General features: G+C 38.2%; 1 protein-coding gene across 3 annotated transcripts; it reads left to right on the forward strand.

Annotated features, from left to right (window-relative positions):
• Window positions 1-114: 114 nt before the first annotated feature.
• ptpn6 (protein tyrosine phosphatase non-receptor type 6) lies at window positions 115-20042 on the forward strand. 3 transcript variants are annotated; one of them, XM_038711123.1, is made up of 16 exons: window positions 2049-2574; window positions 2911-2990; window positions 4673-4795; window positions 7034-7228; window positions 11250-11433; window positions 12385-12501; window positions 12810-12938; window positions 13389-13485; window positions 13634-13713; window positions 13851-13997; window positions 14786-14917; window positions 15048-15202; window positions 16143-16210; window positions 16339-16490; window positions 16818-16882; window positions 19745-20042. In XM_038711123.1, the coding sequence occupies exons 2-16, from the start codon at window positions 2983-2985 to the stop codon at window positions 19839-19841; spliced, it is 1749 nt and encodes a 582-aa protein (XP_038567051.1). In that variant the 5' UTR covers window positions 2049-2574; window positions 2911-2982; the 3' UTR covers window positions 19842-20042. The 3 variants fall into 3 exon arrangements, with proteins under 3 accessions (XP_038567049.1, XP_038567051.1, XP_038567050.1); XM_038711122.1 differs by having other exon boundaries at window positions 2926-2990; XM_038711121.1 differs by lacking the exons at window positions 2049-2574; window positions 2911-2990 and adding an exon at window positions 115-350.
• The last annotated feature ends 300 nt before the right edge of the window (window positions 20043-20342 follow it).

Here is a 20342-nt window from a genome sequence, read left to right on the forward strand (position 1 = left end):
AGTCGGTTAATTAAGAAAATTAGAGTAAATTACAGGGTGGGAGGACTGGCCAGGCTTCTAATGAAGCCTGATATCTTATCATGAGAGAGAGTTGGAGGCTAAACACGAGCAAGGCCGGGGACAAGTGAACACAAAGTAAGATCAAGGAGCTGACCTGGTTGCATGAGCTGCTGTCAATGTAACCTGACTCTGTCTCCAAGTTTTTCTGTGTTTGGAAGGATAGACATACTGAACATCCTCACAGATAGCAACACAGGGGAGGGACTGCATTCGACCCATCACTTCCTGATGCAGAAGAGCCCAGACTGCCAGTGAGTCCCTACTGCAAGAGTCCCTACAATGTCTCGTAGGTGAGTGTTGTGTGGATTTACCATTTTTCAACATGTGCTTTAGTTATACTTCCTTAACACTACTGTCACTTACAAAAGTGAAGAAAGTTTTGTTCATGTGTCCCATGATTATCTATTGGCATGTGCACTTTGACACATCTCTAGATGCAGATTTAATATTTCCACACACTTTCTATCATTACAGTAAAACCAGATCTAGGAATTGGTGATATTGATAAAATCCTCTTTTTTATCTATCCTCACGGTACATGTAATTTGATACTGCGATATTGCTATATATCGTAAGTGAGTGAGTTAAATACCTGGAAAAAACCTTCACTGCATTGAGGCAAAAATAATACTAAAATCAAATAATGCCATAAAACAGTCATCGGCATTGACTTGGCTTAATAAATATATTAACCATAACACAGACATATTAATGTAGATGCCTAAATAAGCTAAACAACATTTTGGAGAAGTGCAACCCAAATGCCAGAAAAATGTGAAAAATGGCTTATACAATATCCCAGAGCCCAAGTGACGCCCTCAAATGGCTGATATTCAATTTTAGCTTTTGAATTTACAAAGATATAAATGGGAAGAAGCAGCAGATCCTCAAGAAGCCGGAAGCAGTGACTGTGAGGATTAACTTACTAATTGCTTCAGCACAATTATTATTATTCTCATTATTTTTCAGAGATTTAGACAAAGGAGGGAAGAACAGAACAATGTGTACAGTAAATTCCTCTAAACAGACACAATTTGATGCATTGCAACAGTCTGATGTCCCACAATGTGTTGCCATACTCAAACTAAATCTAGGAAACATCTTCTTTGAGGCTGGGAAAGAAAAGAAAATCAGTGTGTGTGTGTTTGCGCCGTTGGCCACTTTGCTGCGTTTCATCCTGCAGCCTGAGAAGTGAAGCTCTGTCGTGTCAGAAGGGAAGAGAAGCCAACCCAGACTCAACTGCTGAACATGCGAATCTGTTTGGAGAATAATGCAAACTGCAATAGCTGGCGTTAACCACGACACCTGCAGTGCTGTTTGTGTGTGTGTGCGTGTGCTTGTTTAGAGTGTGGGGTGGGGCTACAGTATACTGTATATATTTTTCTTAGCTTTTTGTCCAAAGTTCCAAAACGGTGACATTATCAGCTTTACACATGTTTGCATATTTACACCAACACTAAAAATAACATTTTACAGTTCACAGTGTAATGAGGAAACTGTGTTTAGCTTGGGAAAATAACTGACATACTGTAGTTTCCAGGAATTCAAATGTGTCCTCTCAAACCTCTTGTAGGTAAATATGATTTGCAAGTTAAATGACAGATTATTTCTGTGTTAAACATGTTGTGTTTGCAGTGTAGCCAAGCCTTCCTCATGGTGCAGTGGATTTGTGTTGCACTGTGGGGAAACTAGTGTATCTTGCAAGCCTCTGCATGCTTCTTATGATATCAGGGGGAAAAATTTAAACACATAGCTCACGATTAACTGCTTGCCAGTCTTCAGAGTTTTAATCAGTAGCATTATAATGAGTTCACAGTTGCAAATAGCTTACCAGCTGAAAGTAGCTCACACACACACACACACACACACACACACACACATATAGAGGGGGGATGGTTGCGCTTCAAATAAGGAAGTGCTCTGTGACTCTGACCTTTGTGTGTTACAGACGCACGCACACACACACCTGGAAGTAGAGAACAAACAGAAAACAGTAGTGGCAGACAGGTGGGCAGGCAGAGGGGAAAAGCTTTGCAAATAGCAGTCGGAGAAACGGAGAGTTGTGGGTTTGTTTGCGAAGGCTCACACTTATTCTCTCTTTTATTTTGTATTATTTTTTTCATTCCTGTAACCAAGGTGGAATTACTGGACAGACACTCTCGCTCATGATTCACAGATGAAGGGAAGAGTTTGAGCCATCTCTGCTGCGTTATTCATCGGGACTTGCACAGAAAATTAAGCGATGGAGCATCAGAGAGCAAGTTTCCAGAGTTTAAGCGTACTCTGATTTAAAATATGATGAGTTTTTGTTTTTGTTGTCTTTAAAAAAAATCTCTATCTGCTGGAGGAATTCCGGCCTGTCAGCTATTTTGGTTCCTGTCTTGCTTTCACTATTTTGTGAAAGGAGACGTAAAAAGGAAGGAAGGGGAGAGCGAGCGCGAGAGGAGGGAGAGAGACGTATACAGTCGAAGCGTCTCAGCGAGTGTCAGTTGTTTTCAGAGGCAGCTGCGAAGAGTAAGTGTTTACCTGCTTTCCTATTGGGATGGAGAGAGGGGTTGGTTAGGACGAGGACTGGGTGGGGGGAAGTGTTGAAGGAGAAGAGGAGGAGAGTGCGGGTAGTTTGAGGGTTGCTTTGTGAATGTGGTGTGATACAGAGAGGTAGAGTTTTGATATTTCATGTATATACGTTAAGTGTTAGAAGTAAGTGTGTGAAAGAGCAAATGAGTTATTCTATATCTATTCTATATAAGCGAGTATGCTGCCGTAAAGTGAGGAAGTGTTGAGGAACTGGCTGTTTCTTTTTGAAATTAGAGATAAAAAAAATATAAATACTGTGCTTATGCCTTTGAGTATGCACATGTGCAGGTAGGAGTGACCAATCACTCTCCATCTATTTGGTGCCAGAACAAGTGAAGAGACAACATGGTTCGGTGAGTCAAGCCCCCGTTAGACAATCTAATGCTCCATTAGTCAACTCTTGTTGTGTATTCTGTGCTTTGTGCAAGGCGTGATGACAACTTCTCTGTTTCCATTCCTCCTTCTGTCTTTCCCCAGCTGTCGACTCGTCCCTTCTCTCTTCCTCTTATCATGTGATTCTTGATGTGTTTTCTGTTGTTTGTGTAAAGAAAATGCGTCATAAATGATGGTTTAGTTCAGCGGCAGAGTATGAGATGCTTTTTTTTGTTTCCTCAGGCTCTTTAAAGGTTCTTTCCAAGGTTGTCTTCACCTTGGGTTGATGGGTCTTTCCTTCTGTGACTGTGTATGACCATTTGTTGTATCAACGCTCTCTTGTGGCAACTCAAAGCTGAAGAGGGGAACATATATTCAAGCGCAAACACAATCTAATTGTCAAAATAAGTGCATATACTGGGCTCCAGTATATGCACTGGGCAACATTTCTAGCTTTATATTGTACATTTTAACCCTGTAACTGTGGAGGAAAATGTTATGTTGAATAATTAATATAGATTTTTTTAAATCTACTAATTAATTACTAAATTAATTTACAAAATTTGAAAGTAAACTTAAAGTTTCTGAACATTTGTGTCATATTTTTTTGAATTAGTGGCTCCATCAAATGGTGTACCAGATGTTAAACAAGTCTTTACGGTTTGAGTGTGCGCCAAGCTTGACCACAACACTTTCCATCCTCAAAGAGCTCCAGTGAATGATAAAACTGTTGCTATTCTGAACTGATGCAATTATGTTACACCAAGTAACTGAAGTACACAGTGTTGCTGAAAGGGTTTTACTGCTTTAATTTTTAGGTTTATAGTTATGTAAATATACAGTATAATATCTGTTACTGTGGTATTCTATTCTGAAAAGTGGGCCTTTATTAGGCCAGTGGTAAAGGTGTTGATGGAGGTGTTAATAAATAGGTTACCGTGGTTATAAGTGAATTGATTAATGTTTCTTCCAGTCTATAGTCAGAGCTGTGTTTGCTACAGAATGAAGAACACGTTCTTTATAGTTTTTATGTAGTAAAAGTTTTTATATAGTTTTAATGAATAATAAAGACTTGGGAATTAAATGATTTGTTTCAATATCAGTTAAGTTATCGATTCATTAATTCATTGTTTAATCTAAAAAGTTAACAGACACCATAGTCACGTGTTAAAATTGGTTATTTATAGGTTTTCAGTGAAACAGGAAAATGGAAAAAGGAAAGGAAATCTTTACATTTACGACAGTTTAACCCCCAAATAATTGGTAAGATTGTCAGTATTGTAAATTATCTGTCCATCAGCTAGAAGATTATTGGTTAATCGTTTCAGAAGTAAGCAAGTCTGAGGTGAGACTCTCCTGCAGAAGAGATTTGTTCTGCTGAGCGGGAAATTGTTAATTAACAAACTACTGTTAGATTTCTAGAAAAAGACATTTTTTTCTATCTATTTTGTATGTTTTCTGAAAAGTAACTTAAATAACTGTTCGTCAACACTGAGCTGAATGTTGTGAGGAAATAATACTGGGTGTGTTTATGTGTATAAAGCCGGACGTGTTTATATTTATCTGATGTAAGTCTTATCTATTTGTAAACTGTGTGTGTACTGTGTGCAGTTATGTTCATATCGAGTGTATTTTTACTTTTTGTACATGTATGTTGATGCAGGTGGTTCCACAGAGACATCACAGGCCTGCAGGCTGAGGAAGTGCTGAAGACTCGAGGCATTCATGGCAGCTTTTTGGCTCGGCCCAGCAAGAAAAACGTTGGAGATTTCTCCCTGTCTGTCAGGTAATAATGTTTGCAAAACGCTAACCCAAAATCTCTTTTCTATTTTTCTGACCTCACAGCTGATGAAATCTTACTTTCCTTTCCTATAAAACAGTGCTGAGTCCACCCACATGGCTCTTCCACTCATTAAACCTTAAAGTAGGACATAAATGACAAGAGAATGTGTTAATATTCAAAGCCGCAGCACATGAGTGGCTCATCTCAGCAAACCCTGATGCAAACACTGGACTCCTACATCTACTGTTTTTTTTCTTATTTACTTCCAAAATGTATCTGCCGCCTTTAAGCTTTATTACAAATCAGTTTTTCAACTTTGTTCAGAAGAGATGTGCCGAACATGGGAATATTCTTACTTTGTATAGACGGAAATAAAACTTTCCACTTCACCTTGTTGATAAGATAACATCACACATTGCATTTGTAAATGTGTTATTACTACATACAGTTGTACAGATAAATGTTGATGCTTTTTTAATTTATCTAGCTTTAAAATGTAGTTCATTTGGCTGTAATTCACAATTACATTACAATTCACAAATAAAAATAATTTACAAATTAACAAAATAATTCTTTGGGCATTACTTATAGTGCTAAAACTAGAATTGTAACAGAATACGCTTAATTACTAAAAATAACACCAAAGCAAAATGAAACCAATTCAGTTAAATGTGATAAATGAAATGCCTTGCTGGACACCCTGAGATTAGATTTAGATTAGATAACATGTTTTTATAAGGTTCGATAACCGCTTGTGCGGTGAATGTCAATGTTAAAAATCAATATACTAATCTCAGCACTGCAGTCTGTAGTTCAAAGAGGTGATAGTTTACATTTGTAAATGTACTGCATCTGTACTGATAAATTAATAGTTTATATTAATATCTCGGTAAAGATATTTGGGTTATATTCATGTAGCTGTTCAGTATATTGTGAGAATTGCTGTTCTAATGTTAATATTTATATTCAGGCCATTAAGGCAGGCAGAATATATGCGATCAGTAAATTATTCAATTCAGTTCAAAGAACTTTAATTATCCGTTAGGAACTTCATTTGTGCTGAGCATCAATGCGTGTATATTTCCACAAACACAGCACAATATACCACACACATTACAAAATAGATAAATAAAGAAGTAAAATACATCACAATTCCTCACACACGGACATACACATTGATGAATAAGTTAATCAACCATTCATGTTTCTAATGGACGTGGGCACAAAACTTGTGATGGCTCTCTTAGTCCTGAATGTGAGTGATCTGTGTTTCTGAGTGTAGAAGACTGTAGTGGCTGTGCAGTGTGTGAGTGGTGTCTGAGGCTATTTGTGTTAATTTTAGTTTAGTCCTCCTGTTGTAAATACTGATAAGGGGTTCCTGCACTTGTCTGATTATTTTACTGTGAATATTGATCACAGTACAGCAGTCTGTTGTTGTAAGAGGTAAAAGCTGAAATAAATTGTAGATTTTCTGAATAATTGACCCCTACAGTGAAAAAAGGTAAGTAGCAGCATTTCATACCCTACCCTCCTGTCATTTTTGCAAAATTATAAAAAAGACTTCCTGGGCTTTTCTCTTTTGAGACGTCAAGATGTTCTCATGTTCACATTTGTACGTCCCAAAGACAAACGCATCAGGTGGACTTTTGAACTGCATGAATGTGATGTGTTGGCTTTGTGACAGACCTCTAAATGTCCTGCTAACTTTGATTCTAAAATGCCCCTAACCTAGAAAAGACTTGAGAATTATGACTCTTTCAGGTTTTCAGATATTTTACTTTAATCTTGGTGTTGTTTTTATTTTATTGTTTATCTCCAAATACTATGTACATTTAAACTTCATGGTTCTAAATAAGGAAACACCAAATTCAGAAAAGCACTTCTACTGTGATAAAAATACTGTAGTTGCAGTAACTGCAGTTGTTGCATGATAGAGAGTGCTGAAAGTTCATGTGTGTGTCATAGACAAACATAGCTTCTATATACAGAACATACAGTATATAGCACATATAGGGTTCGGTTTCAGAATATGTGAAAATCAAATAAAGCTATGTGTGTGGATCGGATTTGTGGCCAAACACATTTTGGCTTTTGAAATAAAGGTTGATGAAAGTTTAATTTGCAGTTTAAACTTTCATACCTAAAAGCTACTGAGAGACAGATGCTCTCTTTACTGTCATCCAGAAGTTCTTTGTCGAGGAAGAACTTTGACGGTTTGACCTGACTGTTTCATCTCCTCAGGGTGGGTGAGATGGTGACCCACATCCGGATCCAAAACACAGGAGACTACTACGACCTGTATGGCGGGGAGAAGTTTGCCACCCTGTCAGAGCTGGTGGACTACTACACATCGGAGAACGGCATCCTGCAGGACAAGGACGGCACCACCATCGAACTCAAATACCCCCTCAACTGCTCCGACCCCACCACAGAGAGGTCTGTGCACTCTTACTCCAACCTCGAGGCTTACTGTTTAACCCCCTGTAGGTTAATGTGGCCCACACTCACTGGCTGCTAAGCTGCCTCCACCTACACTCTCAGGTTAAGTGTAAGAGTGTTTGGTTAGGTGGTTAAGTCAACTTCAGTTAGCTATGACAAGCAATAATTCCTCTAACAGGTGTTTATTTACTGTGGATAATAAGTGTCATCTGTGGGTTTGATATTCCATGGGGTTTAAACATTTTCCTCTGGAGTAAAGGCGTTGTGTTTGAAGCCACTTTTGAATAATTTTGGTGTTAAAGCATCTTTGTCAGAATGTGAGTCAGTGATAATAAACACCCACACTCCAGGCAAAAGAGCACACAGCTGTCGAGGCTTCATTCCTACAACTGCCTCACTGCTGCAGCTTGTGGATTACATGTGATGAGGGTTATTATCAGAGCTGAGAAGTAGCAAAAAGCACTTTACTAAAGTACTTTTCTTGAATATTTCCATTTGCAAACACGTCACACTTTTACTCTGCTGCATTCCAGACAGAAATGTTTAAAATTTTTTTGGTAATTGAAGATCCTCTCCAGATATGTTTAAAGAGATAAAATACTCTGCTTAGAGTAGTGCTTCTCAGACTGTTGGGCGGGCACCACTGAAGGGGCATAGAGCCACTGCAGGGGAGGGGCGAGGATGACCAGGGGAAAACTAGTGGAACTAAGAATGAATTATCAGAATCAGAGTCCGAATTAAAAATACTTTATTGATCCCCAAGGGGAAATTCTTGTGTTACAGTCGCTCACTTTGCACATCAAGGCATTAAAGGAATAGAAATAAAAATAGAAAGTTGGTAAGTATAAATTATAAAGAAAATACACAAATCAGTGTGGGAAAATGTACAGTATTTTACAGTATATGACATTACTGATAAATAGTAGCAATGAATAAATAGTAGTAATAATAGTGAGTACTGATTGTGTTGAGGTGGAGTAGGTTAAAGTCCTTAAAAATTGCAATATTGGGACAGAGAATATTGCATGTAGGAAAATAAACAAGAGTTGCTGATGCCATCGTGTTAACTTTCATTTTTTGCTCCCCAATATTGTTAATGACAAGAATTAAGCCAGTTTATGTGTGGTGGGGGGGCATGAACTTTTTCAGTTTGTGATGGGCGGCATGAAAGAAAAAGTTTGAGAACCACTGCCTTCGACTGATGATTGGTGTCTGATATGGTTTTCCACAACAAATGTATTACCTAAAATGATCCCAAATCTATGAATATGCAAATAGTACATATGCATCAAAGGTTTAACTGCTAAACTCCTGTCTGACTGGAAACACATATCACATATCACACATCACACATGTTGCATAATGAACCAATTTGTGGCTTCCAAACTAGTTAGTTAGTGATGTCATGCTGGTACATAAACGTGTTGTAACTTTATACAAATGCATCACTCTGCACAGTGAAGGTCAAACATCCAAGTGAAGTAGCTATAAGCAGAACGCCTTTTTTTGGTAAAGACTATAATGCAACATAAAAGAAAATTATTGAAGAACAGGTAACAGAACATACGTTTAATACAATAAACTAGCAATAATCAGTACAAAGTACAAATACTAATTAATAATTATTTGTAATTTTACTCATTCGCAAAAAGAAGAGACTAAATAATGGTTCTTAAGTCCTGCTTCACTTTTCTCAGAGGGAAATATTGTGCTTTTTTCTTCAATGCATTTTGGGTGTCTGTCAGATGTAGTTACTGGTTGCTTTGCAGATTAAGATTTTACATTCAACATTAGATAAACTAACAAAAAATATCATTATGTTGGGAACCGTCTTGTGCCTCTATAATGTAAACTTTACGGGAACTACTGTTTTTTTTTTTACGTTGAGAGTTTTAGAAACATTGTCAACTTATTTCAACAGTATAGAGGATCATGTTATTTGTCAAGTATTCTGGAAGCCCAAACTGAAAATGCACGGCTTTTTACTTAGTATATGCATAGAGCAACTTTTGAATATTTAAAATGGTGATATCACTGACAGAAACGGTTCTTCACAATGTGTACTTCTAATTAAGGTTTGTAAAAAGTTACCTGAAAGTATGCTTTTTTTTATATATACAGGATCTTGCAAGCTTGTCTGTTTGCTAAATATAGTTACTAGATCTTTTTACAGATATTTTCTAATGTCTGTGCTTGCGTGCAGAGCTCACCACATCAAAGGCGTCCTCCAGGCTGCTGCTGTAAATAAGATATGAACCTATTTGCTGTTTGTCAAATGCAGGTTAAAAAAAGACTAATTCTAATTTGCCCCCATTGTACATTTGACTTCCATGACATTGCTGCTGGAGGAGTTTTTCTCTCAGCTAGAAACTTTGTGCAGCTGTAGGCTGATTAAAGTAGGTTAATATCCAACTAGAGGTGATGAATAAACTCAATTAAGTTGCACTCCTTTGAGTGAAGGATGACACTACTTTCTATCGCGTGTGCGTGTGTAAGTGTGCACGTGACTTCATACTTCACCCTAGCTGGAAGCTCTACACTGTGCCCCCCCTCGTCCTTCTCTCTCTGTCAGTTGTCTAACTTCCCTTTTGTTGCTGCGGTTGGAAACTTTAAGTTTTGACACTTTTGAAAGCAATGGCCAGACCCTGCTTGTCTTCCTCTATTGCACACTCCATCATGTTCTTGCTCACTCGCTGTCTTCCTCATATCACCCAATCTCTCTCTCATCTTGAAGCATGATTACACACGCACCTCAGCAGGTCACTGTGTGGTGCAATTTTTCTGTTTGTTCTCATTTATCTGGCAGCTTCTCAGAAAACATGGTCAGGGCATTAACTTATTGCATTATCACGTGTCGATTCATCACATTCAACCATGCACATCCCAGACTGACATAATTGCATGTTAGTCTGGGGTGTGCACAGTTAAATTATTTTCTCAAACTTGTTCACTTACTGTACAGTACTCTGTACTCGGCTATTCTTTAGCTTCTGCAAAACTGCACGGACAGTAGACCTTTTTGCTTTTTTTGCTGCAGGAACTTCAGGCAACCTACTGTAATTACAAACCATTAGGTGGAGTCTCATTTCAGTTTCTGTAAAAGCATGCACTGTGATTGACAAGAAAGTAAATCAAAGAACTGAATAATTAAAAGCTTGTGTGAAAGGCATAAAGCCAGTGGGGTGGGGGGGTTGAGGGTTCTCTGGATGTCACACATCGAAGTGGAGGGGGGGGATGCAGGCTATAAATACTTTGTCCTCTTCAGTCGTGAAATCTGTCATCAGAAATTTTCCGACCGCAAGCAGGAAGTTTAGAAGAAGAAATCGAGAACTCTGCCTAAAATTAAGTCACAACCCAACTGCATTCACTAATTCACATACACAGAAAGTACAGTGGTGGACATAAATATGACCCCCTTGTAACAACCTCTGTACATGCTGTTTTTTAATATTCACCATAGTGAGCCTGATTCTTCTGCGGCTTTCTATTTCTACTCACTGTTAATTGTGCACAACAGTCCAGTGTACCACATAAGTGAATGTTGGACAACTGCACAGCCTTGAATAAACTGATACATCACACTGCAGTCGGAACCCTAACAGTGCTCTGCTCACATACAATTGTTGGAGTGATGATTTTTTTGTGTTTTTTTAGTTGCTGTATGCAAAATGTCAATGTTACTGACATTTGCGCAACACAGAAGATATCTTGTGGTTATCTTCCTTTTTTTGCAGTCAACCCACAAACAAACCCAAATTTAGCACAAGGCATGAATATCTTTAAAAATGTGTACATTTGGTAGCTGAATGGTTACAGCGTATGGCCACACGGGTGCAACCATCGCTGGTTCCAGCTGGTGACCTTTGTTGCATGTCATACCCCCACTCTCCCCTGTTTCATCTCTGCTTCTGTCCCTATCAAATAAATGCAAAAAAAAGCCCTGAGGAATAATCTTTAAAAAAATGTGTCCATGTCATGTAGGCTTGCATCATGAACCATCAGTGCCTTTGTGTTTCAGGTGGTACCACGGTCACCTGTCTGGGCCGAATGCAGAGAAGCTGCTTGTGGCTCGAGATGAGCCGGAGACCTTCCTCGTCAGAGAGTCGCTGTCCAAACCTGGAGACTTTGTTTTGTCGGTTCTGACGAACGAGAAAGGCAAAACTGGAGGAAGGAGGGTCTCTCACATCAAGATCATGTGTCAGGTTGGCACCTGTCCTCCTATCTGTGTGTGACCATGCAAGAGAATGTGTGCATGAAACGAGGGGTTGTTTTTGGTCAGTCGTGTGCTTTGAATATACAGAATTAGGCCCCCGAAACAGATTCACATCATGTAGAAATACTGAGGGGCATTCCCAAGTTGTGTTGTGCACTAGGTTTAAAGTCTCATTTCCCCTGTCTTATGCAATGAAAGACTGTTGCTCATACTTTAACTCTACTATTGGTCATAAATGTCAGGCATGGTTTTACCTCAGTTGTTCAACAGCAGTTTTTCTCAGGTACAAAAAAGTACTTTATTTATTTTTTTATTTTTTTAAACTGACATTATGTGCTGACATTATTAGATGTTTAGACACTCACTGTGAACTGCTGCTAATGATATTCACCGTACAGCAACCGGTCACACCGCCGTCTCTCAAGTCATTTTCATAGATTGTGTCCCTCTGTGGTCAGTTTCCATCAGGGCCTTTGCATTTTATTTTTAGCAATGGTTCACCTTATAGAAAACACAGTTCAGGCCTCATTTAAATTGAAGCCACTGTTTTTGTGCACCGCCGGGGTTTGGAAGATTAATGTGACATTACTTGAAGGGTTACTAAGGTCTTTTCACGACATTTACACATCAGTGTACATTCATTGCAAGTAAATAAATTTTTATGGCCTGTAAACTGTGTCATTTATTTGATTAAAGTGTTGTAAAGCAGTCAGCCACAAAAAAAAAATTGGAACACTAATTATTATATTATTGGCGGGAAGTCTTTTTACAGGAAAAACATCTCTTTGGAAGTATTTGTATTTTTTTGCTTCTCAGTTGGTCAGTACAATTATTTTTGAAACCTTGGTCTTCATTTTCACACCAGACAGTTTGGCACAACCTCTCTGTGCGTGTGTTTATCCAGAAAGATATATGTCGTATGTTTGTTGTGTGTGTTCAGAATGACAGGTATACAGTGGGAGGTTCAGAGATGTTTGACACGCTGACAGACTTGGTGGACTACTACAGACGCAAAGGCATCGAGGAGATCTCTGGGAACTGGGTGTATTTAAAACAGGTGAACTGGGCTTTTCTTTGCATCCAAATGATGTGGATAAAACATGTCATAATCTTTTGACATGTCTGAATTCAGCAGGCATTCCCTTGTGAAAAACAGAAAGGTCTCTGTGGATAATTTTAGAACAGCAGCACAGCCCACAGATAGGAAATATTACTCACATCTTTGAGTTTGTCTTAATGTGGCCTGACTGATGTTGATGATATTGTGTATGGCGCTCATTGGCTCATCTTTTTCTTTCATATCTATTATAAGATTTTTCCTTCTCTCTCTCTCTCTCTCTCTCTCTCTGTCTGACCTCCTGGCAGCCGTATTACTCCACCAGAGTGAATGCAGCAGATATCGACAGCAGAGTGAAACAGCTGGACCAGACTGCACAGCAGCAGCAGGAGGGCGAGGGACAGAAGACCAAGGCTGGCTTCTGGGAGGAGTTTGACGTAAGATTTGATCCAGCCTCGATTATGTTTACCATAACTGTTTCTTAATGAAATATCTTGATGCTTTATCTGTGGTGTTAGCCACAGGGTTTTCCTAATGTGGGAAAAATGAATATGATACATCAGACATCTTATTACAAATTGACAGTCCATAAGCCTTTAACCTCTCAAGACTTACTTCCTTACTATAGACAAAACTAGAAGTAGTATACTACCATCTTGTGGTGGTGGAATACACTCTTACTATACCATAATTAATTCAAACTTCAAGAGTGGCCAAATAAATTTAAATTTAAACACTCAGTGTGCATTCTAAAACATTTGATTTTATGTGAAAAGCAATGAAAAATCTACCTTCAGGTGACTAGGGCTGCAACTAATTATTTGCTTCATTACATATTAGGATGTTGTATGAAACTGGGTATCACAGTCACCTCTCTCTCCTGCCAGGCTCTTCAAAAGTTGGAGGCAAAGGTGAAAAAGAGCAGAGAGGAGGGCCAGAGGCCTGAAAATAAGAGCAAAAACAGATACAAGAATATTCTTCCCTGTGAGTTTTTAATCTTCTTAGTATCATTATTCTCTAAATTAACCAAATCTTATGAATAAATCCACGTTTTATAGCACTGACATTAACCAAATGTTCTTGCTCTCTCCTCTCCCACTGTGTCTCCACTCCACTCACTTCTTTTCACAAGTCAATGACACCAGGGTCATACTGCAGGACACTGATCCTGATGTTGTGGGTTCAGATTACATCAACGCCAACTACGTGAGAGTAAGTCTCCAAAGTCACTGGCCTCGTAGTTTTACAAAATAAAAAAAAAAAAACAGAACAGAAAACTGTCAGACATTCTCTTTTCATCATCCATTTCTCTTTAAGCTCATTGTTGTTTGTTCACTGTGTGTTTGTAGAACACCCTCTGGGAGTCTGCAGATCAGAAAGTTTACATTGCCACCCAGGGATGCCTAGCAACAACTATCAACGATTTCTGGCAGATGGTATGGCAGGAGAACACGAGGGTGATCGTAATGACAACAAGAGAGGTTGAGAAAGGGCGGGTCAGTATCAAAACAACAATCTTGTTGACAAATTTGATCTTTAAGAGTGTTTTGTTTCACAAACCTTTCAAAATGCCAAAATAAAGTCAAAATATCTGCACCTTTTAATGACATTTCCACTGGAGGACACTTCCTTCTTTTTGTCATTTAAAAACAATCACGCAGTTTCTGTCACAGTCAAAATAAAAAACCCTGGGGAGACTTGTATTGTCTTTTATTTACATTGTGAGAAGTACTGTAAATATCACACCCTCTGTCACTGCACTGGCTTCCATAAATAGTTTGAATTGACTGAGGATTGATTAAGATTCTTCTTCCTCTGTTTTTTCCCATAATTTGTATTTTGTCATTTTTCTGTGTCCTCCAAGGTCGATATTCCTTGGGGGTCACTGTGGTTTTAACCCCTTTGTGAACACAGCTGTAGTAATAAAAAAAATAATACTCTATATAAATAAATCAGAGTTGACAAGAGATTTAAATAGAGCTTCTGAGTTGACTTATTGCTGTTACAACAAATGTTGTTAGGAAGTGGCCTTGGTGAGCTCAATGTGCAATAGGACAGACAGGACAGCATTCAATACAACATACTAATAATAAAACCATCATACACACAGGAACATATTAAAATACACAGAGTACCATAAATATAAAAAGATAAGCTACAAATTTATAATATACTATAAATAATACTTACACAGACAACCATAACCCTAAAAAATAAATGCTGCACAGAGGTTCCTTCTCTGTGAAGTTAGACTTTACTTGATTTATTCTTTCTTTTTGTGCAGAATAAATGTGTGCCATACTGGCCAGACTCTCAGTCATCCAAAGAGGTGGGCCCATACGTGGTGACCAATGAGTCCGAGAGGGAAGCTGCTGATTACAAAATCCGAGTTTTGGAGATCGCTCCTGTGGACAAGGTAACCTTCAAACACTAACCTCTGACTTCACTGCATGCACTCGAGCTATGCTAACGTAAAGTCTACACCAGGACATATTCTTTTAACACATTTTATTATTGTATTCCCGTAATTGTTTTCTCTTCCGCAGCCAAAACTTTCTCGTACCATCTGGCACTACCAGTACTTGAGCTGGCCTGACCATGGTGTTCCTCAGGAGCCAGGTGGTGTCCTCAGCTTCCTCACCCAAGTGAACTCTAAACAGGCTGAATATCCTGATGCTGGACCCATGATCATCCACTGCAGGTACTGGACTGCTGTAGCCCAAATGCAGGGGTTGGAGAGCCAATATAATGATTCTGGGGCCCCAGAGCTGAAGGCATCAGGGATTGTAGATATTTACTGTTTCAGAGCTGTTGTTGAGATGTGGTTAAGGGGCCCCAAAGTAATAGCGGCACCCCTGCATGAAACCTGCATAACATTTAGAAGCAGACTCAAAGTCTGGAGGTGTGTGATTCCTTAGCATTGATTGCATATAAGGGCTGCAACCAATTATTATTTTCATTGATTTATTTGTCAGCCATATTTCAAAACACTGATTAATCATTTACTCTTGAAATGTCAGAAAGAAATGAAAAATATATAATATAATAATATAAATATAAAGTGTTTCACTTTTTTAGCTTGATAAATGATCTAAACAGTTGTAACTGATTATCAAAATTATCATCATTTAATGTTTACGTTGATTGACTAGTTAATTAATTGTATCAGCACTGTGTAATACCACCTAATCCAAACAGTTCAAATTTTCAATGTCTCTGGTTTTGCAGGACATGACAATATGTTTCCCACATGGAAGTTCTGCCAAATGGTGGTTCACAGCATGAGTCAGGGAGATTAAAACGTGTGAAGTGCTGGAACTTGTGAAAGACATACCAAGCTCAATTCGCAATTCGCAAGTGCAATTTCATAACTGTAAATTAGGTTTACGATTAACATAATATTTTTAAGGATTAAGATTACTAGTAGCTGAACTAAAGGTTTCGAGTCAACTGACAGTGTATCCTTTCGGAATTTTCCCCATGTGATGTTGGTTAAATGATTATATATATTGGTATGTAAGCATGCATGCAAAGCTGCACACACACAGTACTAAAATGTTGATGCTCAGGAGTTGTTTAACAAGTCTTGTTTGATTGATGGAACGGCATGTTAAATTTGTGTCTTGTGTGAATTTGTGCAGTGCTGGAATTGGTCGAACAGGCACAATTGTGGTGATTGACATGATCCTCGAGACCATTGACACTATTGGTAAAACATCTTTTCATCAGTTCTTCAGATATGTATTGAGTAAAAACAAAACCATTCAAAATACACAGTTTCTTTTCCCTTTTTCTCATGCGGCCTCCTTCCATTGCTTTCCTCACTTCCCTCTGTAGGTCTGGACTGTGATATTGACATCCCAAAATACATCCAGATGGTGCGAGAGCAGCGCTCCGGCATGGTCCAGACAGAGGCCCAGTACAAGTTCATCTACCTGTCTGTGTCTGAGTACATTCAGACCACCAAGGCCAAAGACTGTGCCTACATGGTGAGAGACAGGGACAGGAAGACAGACTATTAAACACACCTGGATTTTGCATTTTGTCGTCGCTGAAATACAGATTTAGAGAAAACAGGAACATGTTTCAAGAAAAGAAAATCGAGATATGTATGTATAGGCCTTTGCACTTTTGACTGAGCCAAATTCAGTGCCAACTGAATGATATGTTATCAGAGAGCGGCTAGTGAAAGATGAACGTTGACCCAGAGGCAGAAAACAATCCACAGCATAGACCAAACCAGACGCATGACCTCTCTCCGTGTTTCAGTACTCCTTCAGTCATATCTATAATGTCTCTGTTTCTCTCTTCCTTAGGAAACAGAGACAGAGTATGGAAATCTGCAACTCAAACACCAACCAGCAAGCAGGAAGGTCTCAAAGTGAGTGAACGGGTGTGTGTGTGTGTGTGTGTGTGTGTGTATGAAAAGAGTGTGTGTGAAATGGATGGCACTAATACATTCACATTGCTCCTCTAAACCTCACACAGCCGCCCTACTTTCATTTGAAATACATGACTTAGTCAGATTCTTCTGCCCTGTGTCAGCAGACTGTCTCATGATGTGGCGAGAAGGAGTTGTGGGTGGAGGATGCACTCAAGTTTCAGCTGGACTCAGTTTCATCATTTGAGTTTTAAAATATTGTTTTCCTTAAGTCAATCACTGTTTGTAGTCTAGCTTTAACCACTAGACATACATAGGAACTATAGAGCCTTTGCTACAGTGTATAAAAGTACCAATATGTACTAGTAGTAGCATGTTCTTAACAAGGAGTCCAACATGAGGCTATCAGTCAATGGTTTGTATTTTTAGCCACTAATTGGCAGTACATATGGTATTGCTGAAGTTGGTCCACCACTTTGGTCCATACTCAAATGTTTCTACAACTATTGTTTAGGGCTGGACAATAAAACAATAAAAATAATTATCGCAATATAATTTTTTTCAGTAACAATATAACAAATGTTCAATAAAAACTTTATTCACTGGAATCATACACGAATTAGGACTGTTTGGCATCAATTTTGTCCATAAAGAAGAGTTTAAACCACAATTAACCATCTGTTTTCTTCAACTTTCACTCAGGAGAAAAAAAATCAGCCTTCAAACTTGAAACAAATAACGATTTCAAACTTATCGTGACAATTCGTGACTTTTTATAACATTTTTGGCCATATCGTCCAGCCCTACTATTGTTTCGATTGCCAAGACCCCTTGACTTTTCATTTAGCGCCACCAGGAGGTCACAGTTTTCACTTGTCCAACTACAGTTTGACACAAAATTATATACAGAAGTTCCAAGTTGTCGCACAGAGGCTGCCAATCCCTCTGTAAAGTGTGAGCATCCAAATCCAACAAGAACTAAATCAGCCCACAGTGAATCAAATTCCAGTTTGGTGACTTTTTCTTTGAGTGTTGGTGGCTAGTTTAGGTAAAATGCACCTCATCTGGATTAGTTTTTATGGCTTGCAACTGTCAAGTTAGCTGGGCGTCAGAGGCAATCTGAGGGTTTGTCTTTTTTTCTTTGCGATTCTCAGCTCCAGTATGCGCTATGGTGACACAAGGCATATCTGTCTGGCATATGTCTAATAATGGTCTAATACCATCAGTTCTGACATTTTATTAAAAAGACTTTTGCTATGTGGATCAAAGGCTTTTTATCTGACCACCATCTCAGCAACTTCTGTCTACTTAAGTATGAAAAATAGCAGTGGTGGGTTTAATGTTTAATGTCAAGGGTAATGATGAACTAGACCGTTCCTACATTAATCATATCAACATCTATTAACATTATGTCTTTGCTCCTAAACGCTTACAAGACCAAGGAATTTGTTGTCAGCAATAGGGGTGGGCAACGACTGTGTCAGCAAATTACAATTTAGGGCCAAGTTACAGAGATGGTAGGTAGTTTTAAATATTTAGGAACTATTTTAGACACCAACTTTAATTTTAATGAGCACAAAATTTTATAAAAGCAATGCAGATTGGTTTTTTAAAGGAAAAGATATAGCTTTGAGAAGTTCTGAGGATGGTTTACACCAGTCTAGTGGAAAGTACAATTTCCTACAATATCACCTGCTGGTATGGAAATTTAGGTGCTAGGAGGAAAAGCAAGCTCACAAAAATAATTAACACAACCAACAAGATCATATGGAACCGACAAAAACAGTTGGTGGCGCTGTACACCACACAAACCAGGAGGAAAGCAACATTAATAGTTCAGGACCCTTCACATCCTTTGTTTAATGAATTTCAAACTCCCTTCAAGAAGAAGACACAGGGTACCCACAGCACCGAGAAATATCTTTAATAGATCTGTTATTCCACGCTCTGTCATCTTTCGAAACAAATTAAATATTAATGACTACTGCTGTTTTCATTTTGTTTATTTAAGATATGTAATTATTGTTATTATCTCAGCACTTTCATCCCAGACTATTTGTTATAACAGGTCCATTTATTTGTTGTTGATTTATTTTAATTTAAAAAAATGTATCTCATGTATTATAACCTACAGCCATAGAATGTTTTTAAGTGTATGTAAGTCTTTGAAATGTTGAAGTGTGAAGCTAAAGATGAATTTCCACATGAATGGACAGAAAAGATCTATAAAGAGACATCCTGAGTTTTCTAGTATGGGTCGAGCTCCAAAAAATGCTGGATCCTACAATTCCTGTAATGCAACTCAGTAGCATTTTTCCTTAGACCCCTAATGACATCTTTAGGGTTATTTCTTCAAACTTAAAAAAAAAACCCTCCAGAGCAGCAGAAGAAATTGCACAACTGTTTTAACTCCTCATGACGAGTGAACCAAACTTGTGTCAAATCAATGCAGTGCCCTTTTAATAAATGACCCCAGTAAACAAGACACAACTAATTTTTTGGAGTGTATAAACAAACCCAAGACACCAGGCTTGTCTCAGTTCTGTTTTCTGAATAATTTTTTTGTGACCCCCGAGCCCGAACTCCACTCACGTACAAACTGAGCAATGTTCTAATTAACCAATGAGGAAGATAAAGCTGCACACAACACTGAACAATTTAACCCCAAACACTGTAAACTTTGCCCCACTTGGAGTGCTGAATAGTTGGCTGCCTGCTTTGAGTCATGGTTGGTTGGTCTGTTAACCAACCTCTCCAGTGTGTATTATTCACTTCTAGCAAAACTGTGTCTAATCAGGGTAGGCAGGTATATAAAAATATATCACAAAATCACTAATGAGCTTTTTCTTTGTATATTTCCAGAAACAAGGAGGACGTTTACGAGAATCTGTCAAAAGGAAAGAAAGACGCGAAGAAGCAAAAGTCAGACAAGAAAAGTGGCTCAGTGAGGAAAAAATAGAAGAGACTGAGTTTTATCAAAGTACGTCATATTGTTATATTTATGCAGGCATTCTTTTGTTAAATGATTTGTATTTTAGTGGCGACCTTATGCAAAATGAAAATAAAATGAGAGACAAGATAACTCGCTGACATCTGATATGTCACGTGAATGCTTGTTTGATGCGTTTGTTGAAAATAAAGCCAGAACATGTGTGAACACTGTAATTGTCTTTTTTCAAAATTTCACTTATTTGAAGAAAGATGCCATCATCTTTGTGGGATGCTTCAGTATTTAGATGGGATGGTTTTTAATCAGCTACTTTATTTTTTCATCTCTTAAGCCTTGGGTTTTTAGTAGCAGGTGTAAATATTTAATCACTTTAAGTTTATTTAGTCCTCTAGCCTAATATATATTATACTTAGATGCAAATTAGTGACCAGCAGTGCATCAAGAGCAGAAGATTAACATAACTGTGTTTATAACGTACCATTCAGAGATGTAACATGTTTTTAGCTATTT

Source organism: Micropterus salmoides, unplaced genomic scaffold (assembly GCF_014851395.1).
Source record: "Micropterus salmoides isolate LMB-PRFRI ecotype aquatic unplaced genomic scaffold, ASM1485139v1 Ms_hic_scaffold_11, whole genome shotgun sequence".
In the NCBI taxonomy this organism is placed as follows: Eukaryota; Metazoa; Chordata; class Actinopteri; order Centrarchiformes; family Centrarchidae; genus Micropterus; species Micropterus salmoides.